The sequence below is a fragment of the Hyperolius riggenbachi genome, chromosome 8, assembly GCF_040937935.1.
Source record: "Hyperolius riggenbachi isolate aHypRig1 chromosome 8, aHypRig1.pri, whole genome shotgun sequence".
NCBI classification, from domain to species: Eukaryota; Metazoa; Chordata; class Amphibia; order Anura; family Hyperoliidae; genus Hyperolius; species Hyperolius riggenbachi.
This window is the reverse complement of record NC_090653.1, coordinates 96567390-96578391: the sequence shown is the minus strand read 5'-3', so window position 1 is coordinate 96578391 and position 11002 is coordinate 96567390. Positions and strand designations below refer to the sequence as shown.

At 52.9% G+C, this 11002-nt stretch overlaps 1 protein-coding gene across 4 annotated transcripts in view; it reads left to right on the top strand.

Moving 5' to 3' along the window:
• The first annotated feature begins 7656 nt into the window (after nt 1–7656).
• The window catches only part of LRCH2 (leucine rich repeats and calponin homology domain containing 2), a 157614-nt gene continuing 154268 nt past the window's right edge, over nt 7657–11002 (top strand). For 3 of the 4 annotated variants that reach the window (XM_068250914.1, XM_068250913.1, XM_068250912.1), the window contains exons 1-2: nt 7657–7728; nt 8299–8698. In XM_068250914.1, the coding sequence (XP_068107015.1) occupies nt 8428–8698 (271 nt within the window). In that variant the 5' untranslated portion in view covers nt 7657–7728; nt 8299–8427. The remainder of the gene's footprint in view (nt 7729–8298; nt 8699–11002) is intronic. The other variant, XM_068250915.1, reaches the window with a different exon arrangement.

The window sequence follows — 11002 nt, the reverse complement described above, 5'->3', positions numbered from 1 at the left end:
GCGGAGATCTGTGGAGATTTATGCGACTGGATGCAGAGCTACTGCACAAAGCTCTGCCTCTTCCAGGCAGCAAAATCCACGACCTGGAAAGTTGTGGATTTTTGCTCAGGGATTTTGGGGTGATTAAGGCCTTGTTTGACACTGGAATGCGGCATTTCAGCTATGCCATTAATGCTGAAGAGGTCTGCCTATTAAAAACAGGTGATTTTTTTAGGCTTCAGACTCTCTTTAAAGAGAATCTGTACTCTAAAATTCTTACAATAAAAAGCATACCATTCTATTCATTATGTTCTCCTGGGCCCCTCTGTGCTGTTTCTGCCACTCCCTGCTGCAATCCTGGCTTGTAATTGCCAGTTTTAGGCAGTGTTTACAAACAAAAGACATGGCTTGTGATAGGCTAAAAGGAGCTCAGTCTGTGACTCATACAGAGCCTGCAGGGGGTGTGGAGAGGGTGTGTATAGCTTCTATCCTATCACAAGAAGAGCAGCACATTCATGCCTGAGTGCCTGACCCCTACAAAGCCGTCAGAGGAAAGAAGATTAGATCATATAACAGAGATAATACAGCCACTGTGCAACTAGGAAAGGCTGCAGTGAGACAGACCACATTAGAACATGTATAGGAACTTATAGGATAGAAGAAATAAGGCTGAAAATTTTGTTACAGAGTCTCTTTAAGTTTCTTCTTCAGGCATGTTTCAGAACTGGATCAGGTTCTGATAAAGGTATCACCTAAACAACTTTTGTTGTTATGTCTTCGGATTCTCATCATGGTCTTCACACCCGTAACAAGTGTAGTCACAAAAACACCTGATCAAAAGTTTAGTACCTTGTACTGCAGGAAGGGAAGGTTAGTAGTTCGGGCTTCCCACAGCTCTGGCCCCTGCTGCTATCACAAGGGCTGCTGTCCACTAGTTACGCCCCAAATATCAGCAATATGTGTATTCCTGGGTATTTTGTTTTTTTTTTTATGAAAATGGTACAGGATTCTGGTAAAGAACTCCTGAACTGAGAGGGATAACAAGGCTGTCATATTTATTTCCATATAATCAATACCAGTTGACCGGCTGTTCTGTTGATCACTCTAGCTGCAGTACTATCTGGTTAACACACCTGAAAAAAATCATGCAGCTTGCAGCTGAAGTCCAGTTAGATTAGGTTGGACTTCAGTCAGAAACTGAATCTGCATGCTTGTTCGTTGTCTATAGCTACAAGTATTACTGTAGAGGCAGAGGATTAGCAGTACACCCAGGCAACTGTATCGTTTAATAGGAAATAAATATAGCAGCCTCCATGTACCTTTCGGGTCAGGTATCCTTTAAAGATTATCTTGAAACTTAAAAAGCTGACTGCTATCTCATGCAGAAGCTTCAAGGAACATTGGGGAAAGTGGACACGGCTTAAGTTGTCATGCAGTTTTTCTAGTACCCTCAGAGATTACAGGAGGGTGGTTGGGAATAGGGGGTTGTTTCTCTTGGGGGGGGGGGGGGGGTATCTGTATTCCTACAGATTTGGGCATTGTTCTTTTATAATGTGCAGGGCCAGATTTAGGCCAAGGCCACCTAGGCCATGGCCATGGGCACCACAGGAGTAAGGGCACCAAAACAGCAGGCTGAACTGTTGCAGCATTTGCAAGCTTGCAGTTGCAAATGCTGCAGCGCAGGGAGATCAGGCAAGCACCTGACTGCGGTACTCTGCTACCAGCTGCCTATGCAGCGGCCACCTTGCTCTCTGTGCACGTTTGCATTGTGGCCGGCAGTTATGGACATGGACAGCATTGGAGTCAGAGGGGAAGAGGAAGCTTTGGCACTGGAGAAGAGCTGAGAAATAGGGGTCATCTGGCTACATATACTGAGGGGGGGGGGGGGGGGGGGGGGGGTTATCAGGTTACCTATACTAGAGGGAAGGGTCATCTGACTACCTATACTGAAGGCGGAGCGGCTGGTGACAGTGGCCTTGGGCGGTAAAGAGTACAAATCCGGCCCTGATAATGTGTGATGTAATGACAATTTGAAAACCTTGTCATGACCTTTATATGCCCAGATTGTGCAATTTATCTTTTTTCTAATATAAAATAATAAAATTTGTTTTAAGAAAAATGTAAAAAAAAGCTGCTTATAAAGGACTGCTTGTCCTTTATAATGCACTCACGCACACTTTCTTCATCAAAGTGCTAGGCACAGTTAGACTTAGCCTAAACATTCACTTGTAATCTTTTCTTTGGCAGCAAGCTTGGCCCGTGCTGATATTTCCGTCAGGAAGGGAAATATACTCTCAATTAATATCACTCATGTAGTCCTCACTTTAATAGAGGATCAGTGAAAACCAGCAACGGTCTATATGGGAAGCAGAAGGTAGAAGATGGTTTAGCTCTGTCTCAGAGGTCAGAAACCCATTATATACCTGCTAATACCTAGTAAATTAGGATTCTGGAAAGGAGAGTGTGAATAGCAAGGAAAAGTTTTTTAGAACAGAAAAGTTTCAGTTCAACACAATAAAGAAAAGTTTAAAGGACAACTGTAACGAGAGAGATATGGAGGCTGCCATATTTATTAAGCAATACCAGTTGCCTTGCTGTCCTGCTGATCCTCTGCCTTTTAGCCATAGACCCTGAAAAAGCATGCAGTAGATCAGATGTTTCTTATTGTCAGATCTGACAAGATTAGCTGCATGCTTGTTTCTGGTGTGATTCAGACACTGTAGCCACTGGCGTAACAATAGGGCCTGCAGCCCCTGCTCCCGCAGGGGGGCCCGCTCTGGGCCATTATGTGGGGGCTGGAGGGGTGGTAGCATGAGAGAAAAGCCTTGGCCAGAGTCGGCAGGGAGAGGGGAAGTTCCCCCCTCTCCCTCACCTCGGGGCTCCCCCCTCTGCGCTCCCCTCCAGCTTAAAGAGACTCCGTAACAAAAATTGCATCCTGTTTTTTATCATCCTACAAGTTCCAAAAGCTATTCTAATGTGTTCTGGCTAACTGCAGCACTTTCTACTAACACAGTCTCTGTAATAAATCAATGTATCTTTCCCCTGTCAGACATGTCGGCCTGTGTCTGGAAGGCTGCCAAGTTCTTCAGTGTTGTGGTTCTGCTATGAACTCCCCTTTATGCAGACTGCCTGTGTGTTATTTAGGATTAGAGCAGCTTCTCTCTTCTCTCTCTTATCTTTTACAAGCTGGATAAATCGTCCTCTGAGCTGGCTGGGCTTTCACATACTGAGGAATTACAAACAAGGGCAAAGCTGTTTGCAGGAAGAAAAGAGCAGCCTGAAACTTCAGTGCATGGGGGAAAGAAACACACAAATGATCTCTTGAGATTCAAAAGGAAGGCTGTATACAGCCTGCTTGTGTATGGATGTATTTTCTATGTGTGGACATACTGTACATCAACATACTTCCTGTTTTGGTGGCCATTTTGTTTGTTTACAAACAAACTTTTTAAAACTGTTTTTAACCACTTTTAATGCGGCGAGGAGCGGCGAAATTGTGACAGAGGGTAATAGGAGATGTCCCCTTACGCACTGGTATGTTTACTTTTGAGCGATTTTAACAATACAGATTCTCTTTAAGTTACAGTGTGGGCAGCGGGCAGTGGCGGGCAGATACATACCTTCCGTGCGTTCCACCGTATACTCCTCGCTCTAGCGTCTGTTGTCACTTCCGGAACAGACGCTAGAGCGAGGAGTATGCGGTGGAACACACGGAAGGTATGTATCTGCCCGCCGCCCACACTGAAACTTAAGCTGGAGGGGAGCGCAGAGGGGAGAGCCCCGAGGTGAGGGAGAGGGGGGGGGGGAACTTCCCCTCTCCCTGCCGACTGTGGCCAAGGCTTTCCCCTCAAGCTGCCACCCCTCCAGCCCCCACAAAACAGCCCCGAGTGGGCCCCAGGGAGGGGGGGGTGCCCGCTCTGAAATTCTGCACGGGGGCCCGGTGGGGCCTAGTTGCGCCCCTGACTGTAGCCAAATAGATCAGCAGGTCTGCCAGGCAACTGGTATTGTTTAAAAGGAAATAAATATGGCAGCTTCCATATTCTTCTCAGTACAGTTGTCCTTTAATACAGTACAACCAGTAAGCACTTCAACCCATTTATAATACAGTAGGGAGGGGGACAGGCCCAGCATAATCTTGTTTGCTGGGGGGCAAGTGTTTTTACCCGTGCTATATCTCAGTGATTCTGGTTTCTATATTTTTCTCCTCATCTGTTCATAATATATCAATTATGAAGTGCAAATTCCAATAGTAAAATATTGGTAAATTATACCAATATTTTGCTAAACCTAACCCTAGTTTCACACAGAGCCCTCCCTGAGCAGCGGCGGCGCCACGCTGGGGCTTACCCAGGCTTCAGCCCCAGCTGGCAACTCATTAGCCCCCCTCAAAGCCCCCCCGCCAGCTGCCGCAAGTGTCCGACCCGACCTCGGCTCGTCATCTGTCTGCACTGCAGTGGAGCCGAGCCTGGCTGCCTGGGAGGAGGGCGAGGGCTTGGGCTGGCACCCACCCCAGCGATCAGTCCCACGGACTCCCACCCACCCTGGCGACATGTCCGCTTCCACCCTGGGCCGAGCGCAGGCTCAGCTCAGCCTCAGTCACGCAGAGAGGCCCACCCCAGGGGGAGGTACGTGGTGGTGGCGTCTCGCCGTGTCTAGCGGCGTTATAAAAGTGTGTCACGTGACAACGTCCGGCGTCACATGACACTGGCCCGCCGCGCAGCCAGCTAGTTGCCGCTGGCGCCGACATGAGAGTGTCTGCGTCACTCTCCAGACTCTCTCTGTGGCACGCCAGTCACGCGGTGTGACACACACCCAGGCCAGGCACCGACCCATGGACAGCGCACGGGACTGGAGGCTGGACTCTGGAGCTGACAGCCAGGCCAGCAGGACTTGGAAGTCGGAACTCCGACAAGGTGGGTGCGGTCACTTCGGTGGCTGTCCTCTCCAGCCAGCCAGTCAACTGCCAAATTGTTTTTCTGCCCCAGGCCCCCCCAGGCTTCCTGAGCCTAGCACCAGGCAGCAGGCACACCACCAGTCCACCACTAGCCCCAGCCACCCAGGCCTGAGCTGCCCCCCTGACTGAGCTGAACACCACCAACAACCCCCAGGCCTGACTCTGGGGCCCCAGCCCACCTACCAGTCCACCAGCCAGGCCTGAGCTGCCCTGGGGCCCACCATCACCAGCCAGGCCTGAGCTGCCCTGGGGCCCCCCAACCCACCACCACCAGCCCGGCCTGAGCTGCCCTGGGGCCCCCCATCCAACCACCACCAGCCAGGCCTGAGCCGCCCTGGGGCCCATGACCACCAGCCAGGCCTGAGGCCTTCCCACCAGGCCTGAGCTGCCCTGGGACCCCAATCCCACCACCACCAGCCAGGCCTGAGGTGCACTGGGCCCCCCATCCCACCACCACCAGCCTGGCCTTAGCTGCCCTGGGGCCCCCAGCCTCCCACCACCAGCCAGGCCTGATCTACCCTGGGGCCCCCAGCCTACCTACCACCACCAGCCAGGCCTTAGCTGCCCTGGGGCCCCCAGCCTACCACCGCACCAGCCAGGCCTTAGCTGCCCTGGGGCCCCCAGCCTACCTACCACCACCAGCCAGGCCTTAGCTGCCCTGGGGCCCCCAGCCTGCCACCAGCCAGGCCTTCGCTGCCCTGGGACCCCCAGCCTACCACTGCACCAGCCAGGCCTGAGCTGCCCTGGGGCCCCCAGTCCACTGCCACTAGCCAGGCCTGAACTGCCCTAGGGCCCCCAGCCCACCACCACCAGCCAGGCCTGAGCTGCCCTGGGGCCCCCAGCCCACCACCACCAGCCAGGCCTGAGCTGCCCTGGGACGCCCAGCCCACCACCACTAGCCAGGCCTGAGCTGCCCTGGGGCCCCCAGCCCACCACCACCAGCCAGGCCTGAGCTGCCCTGGGGCCCCCAGCCCACCACCACCAGCCAGGCCTGAGCTGCTCTGGGGCCCCTAGACCACCACCACCAGCCACGCAGGCCTGAGGCCTCCAGCCCACCACCAGTCAGGATTGAGGTGCCCTGGGGCCCCCAGCCCACCACTACCAGCCTGACTACATATACTGGAGAGAGCTATACGCCTGGCTACATATACTGGGGACAGCTATACACCTGGTTACCTATGCTGGAGACACTGGCTGTCTGTCATTATGTGCATTTACTGGTGAAAAGTTGTCTCTTATGTGCATTTACTGGGGAAACGCTGTCTGTCATTATGGGCATTTACTGGTGAAAAGTTGTCTCTTATGTGCATTTACTGGGGAAATGCTGTCGGTCTCTTATGTGCATTTACTGGGGAAATGCTGTCTGTCATTATGTGCATTTACTGGTGAAAAGTTGTCTCTTATGTGCATTTACTGCGGAAATGCAGTCTGTCATTACGTGCATTAAAGGGAAGGTCCAAGCAAAAAAAAAAAATGAGTTTCACTTACCTGGGGCTTCTACCAGCCCCATGTAGCCATCCTGTGCCCTCGTAGTCACTCACTGCTGCTCCAGTCCCCCGCTGGCAGCTTTCTGACCTCGGAGGTCAGGGCCACATTGCATACATTTTTACGCATTCCAGCTAGTGCAGGAACAAAAATGTACGTGTTGCACCACTAACGCGTAAAAATGTATGTGTTAATGTTCCTGCACTAGCGGGAATGTGTAAAAATGTACGCAATTCGGCCCTGACCTCCGAGGTCAGAAAGCTGCCAGCGGGGGACTGGAGCAGCAGTGAGTGACTACGAGGGCACAGGATGGCTACATGGGGCTGGTAGAAGCCCCAGGTAAGTAAAACTCATTTTTTTTTTTTGCTTGGACCTTCCCTTTAACTGGTGAAAAGTTGTCTCTTATGTGCATTTACTGGGGAAACGCTGTCTGTCATTATGTGCATTTACTGGTGAAAAGCTGACTCTTATGTGCATTTACTGGTGAAAGGCTATCTGTCATTATGTGCGTTTACTTCATTTTTTTAATGTAACTACGTTAGCTGGTACAACTACATTACAGTTAGCCCCGCCCACATGACCATGCCCAATTTTTCGGCCAAGCCAAGCCCGGCCTGGCAGCCCTTGTGCCCCCTTTGAGCCCCCCCAAAAATCTGAAGCTGGAGCCGCCACTGTCCCTGAGCCCAAGCTCCCTCTACCGAACCCTAAGCCTAACCACCCCCCTCCGATGCCCAACCCTAACCACCCCCCCCCCTTCGATGTACTAGGGGAAGGGGGAAAACAAGGGTGAATGAGGGAGAGAGGAGTAATAGAGCAGAGACTGTATCTGTATTGCAGTCCCACATCACACAGAGGCTACTTGCTGTAATGTGTCTTCTGTCCCTGCCAGCCTCTCACACAAGCTGCAGGCAGCCCTCCTGAAGTTTCGGGACTGCCAAAAACTTTTCAACGTTGAAATACCTTATGTAGCTGTCCACATGCAGTCTTTACAATGGTGAGAGAGCTGAGTTTTTCCCACAGACCCTGCAGGAGGCAATCCTCTGTATTTTAAAGATACAGGAGTCTCAAGGGGGTATTCAAGACATCGGTAACCCCCCGCTGAATGCGCCAGTGACTGTTCATCCGTAATATCACCCACTTGAGCCATAAGGAATCATGGCCATTACCTTGTACATTCAGTTGTAACTGACAACTGCAGATATATAACTGACAGCAACTGGTATATTTCAGTTTTGACAAAATATTGTCAGAACTGGAAGGGATCACTGATAGAAGAAAATGGTGAGCTTCTGAGAGGAACTGATAGTGAGGTTAGTATGTAATATTAATTTGCAGCTATGCCAAATAGATGGGCTCTGACACCTCCAGTCAGGCACACTACACAAAATGTACCAACATTCAACAAAAGACTTTAAATTAGAATGTTGAGACAAGTGATGCAATTAGTTAAAGACATGCAATTTAGCAGAATGTAATCACTTTTTAATAGAAAAATACATTGATTTATACATTATGTGCACATTAGGCTGAAAAGATGGTCAAGCCAGAAAAGGGGACAGAGGGATTTGCTACCAAAAAAAGGGAACTAAGAACTGTGTTTTTTTTTTTTTTTTTAAATAAACGTAAAATAATGCGTAACATTTCACTGCATTCCAAACGGAGGAAAACAGAAGATAGAGTGAAAATTAATTATTATGAATTACTGTCATATAACGTCATGGTTTGTATATGAAGGCACCTGCTATATGTGCGGTGCATCAGTGTGACAGTACACAGCCCAGTGCACTGCATATCTGCTATCCCCCTGTATACTAAATATATACAGCGTATGACAGAGCCAGCACAGTAGCAGTTTTGTTTTGGTTTCTCCCCTTGTCCAGGTTTCGGCACCGCCCACTCCCCCGCTACAGCTCTGGTGGTACAACCCCCGTGCCAGCGGCGGCCGCGCCTGCGCACAGAGCCCAGCACTTGCTAACGGAGTCATTATACAGGGCTATTCCCTGGCAGAAATGGCGGCCAGTCAGACGGCTGTGGCGGCGGGGGGCACAGTGCCAGGGGCAGCGGTGCTGATGAGCGGAGTGTGCCCGGGCGCGGTGTCCGGAGTGCCCAGCTTCCCCCATGGACCGCACTGGAGTACGGGCACCATCCATCAGCACACAGTGCGCAGCCTGGAGCGGGCGCTGGAGGAGGCGCTGCACAGCGGCAACCTCAATCTGAGCGGCAGGAAGCTGCGGGACTTCCCGGGCAGCGGCTACGATCTGACGGACACCACCCAAGCAGGTGAGGCCATTGTGTCAGCATTGTCCTGTATGAGTAGATGTCACCCCCTGACCTGTGAGCCTGCCTGGACGCTGCTCCATTCCAACTCAGCTGCCTATAGATGCTCTGCTACCTCTAAACCTGATATTCAAAATAAATACACTAATGTTTTAAAAAGTACTACCTGTGCTTTTTTGCACCATAACACTAACCTGCCCCTCTCCTCTGCCTAACACTAACCTGCCCCTCTCCTCTGCCTAACACTAACCTGCCCCTCTCCTCTGCCTAACACTAACCTGCCCCTCTCCTCTGCCTAACACTAACCTGCCCCTCTCCTCTGCCTAACACTAACCTGCCCCTCTCCTCTGCCTAACACTAACCTGCCCCTCTCCTCTGCCTAACACTAACCTGCCCCTCTCCTCTGCCTAACACTAACCTGCCCCTCTCCTCTGCCTAACACTAACCTGCCCCTCTCCACTGCCTAACCCTAACCTGCCCCTCTCCACTGCCTAACCCTAACCTGCCCCCTCTCCACTGGCTTACCCTAACCTGCCCCCTCTCCACTGGCTTACCCTAACCTGCCCCCTCTCCACTGGCTTACCCTTAACCTGCCCCCTCTCCCCTGCCTAACCCTAACCTGCCCCCCTCTCCCCTGCCTAACCCTAACCTGCCCCCCTCTCCCCTGCCTAACCCTAACCTTCCCCCTCTCCCCTGCCTAACCCTAACCTGCCCCCTCTCCCCTGCCTAACCCTAACCTGCCCCCTCTCCCCTGCCTAACCCTAACCTGCCCCCTCTCCCCTGCCTAACCCTAACCTGCCCCCTCTCCCCTGCCTAACCCTAACCTGCCCCCTCTCCCCTGCCTAACCCTAACCTGCCCCCTCTCCCCTGCCTAACCCTAACCTGCCCCCTCTCCCCTGCCTAACCCTAACCTGCCCCCTCTCCCCTGCCTAACCCTAACCTGCCCCCTCGCCACTGCCTAAGCTGCCCCTCTCCACTGCCTAACCTGCCACCCTTTCCACTGCCTAACCCTAACCTGCCCCTCCCCTCTGCCTAACCCTAACTTGTCCCTCTCCTCTGCCTAGCCCTAAGCTGTCCCTCTCCACTGCCTAACTCTAACCTGCCCCTCTCCACTGCCTAACTCTAACCTGCCCCTCTCCACTGCCTAACTCTAACCTGCCCCTCTCCACTGCCTAACTCTAACCTGCCCCTCTCCTCTGCCTAACTCTAACCTGCCTCTCTCCTCTGCCTAACTCTAACCTGCCTCTCTCCTCTGCCTAACACTAACCTGCCCCTCTCCACTGCCTAACTCTAACCTGCCCCTCTCCACTGCCTAACTCTAACCTGCCCCTCTCCACTGCCTAACTCTAACCTGCCCCTCTCCACTGCCTAACTCTAACCTGCCCCTCTCCACTGCCTAACTCTAACCTGCCCCTCTCCACTGGCTTACCCTAACCTGCCCCCTCTCCACTGCCTAACCCTAACCTGCCCCCTCTCCACTGCCTAACCCTAACCTGCCCCCTCTCCCCTGCCTAACCCTAACCTGCCCCCTCTCCCCTGCCTAACCCTAACCTGCCCCTCTCCCCTGCCTAACCCTAACCTGCCTCTCTCCCCTGCCTAACCCTAACCTGCCTCTCTCCCCTGCCTAACCCTAACCTGCCTCTCTCCCCTGCCTAACCCTAACCTGCCTCTCTCCCCTGCCTAACCCTAACCTGCCTCTCTCCCCTGCCTAACCCTAACCTGCCTCTCTCCCCTGCCTAACCCTAACCTGCCCCTCTCCCCTGCCTAACCCTAACCTGCCCCTCTCCACTGCCTAACTCTAACCTGCCCCTCTCCACTGCCTAACTCTAACCTGCCCCTCTCCACTGCCTAACTCTAACCTGCCCCTCTCCACTGGCTTACCCTAACCTGCCCCCTCTCCACTGCCTAACCCTAACCTGCCCCCTCTCCACTGCCTAACCCTAACCTGCCCCCTCTCCCCTGCCTAACCCTAACCTGCCCCCTCTCCCCTGCCTAACCCTAACCTGCCCCCTCTCCCCTGCCTAACCCTAACCTGCCCCTCTCCCCTGCCTAACCCTAACCTGCCTCTCTCCCCTGCCTAACCCTAACCTGCCTCTCTCCCCTGCCTAACCCTAACCTGCCTCTCTCCCCTGCCTAACCCTAACCTGCCTCTCTCCCCTGCCTAACCCTAACCTGCCTCTCTCCCCTGCCTAACCCTAACCTGCCCCTCTCCCCTGCCTAACCCTAACCTGCCCCTCTCCCCTGCCTAACCCTAACCTGCCCCTCTCCCCTGCCTAACCCTAACCTGCCCCTCTCCCCTGCCTAACC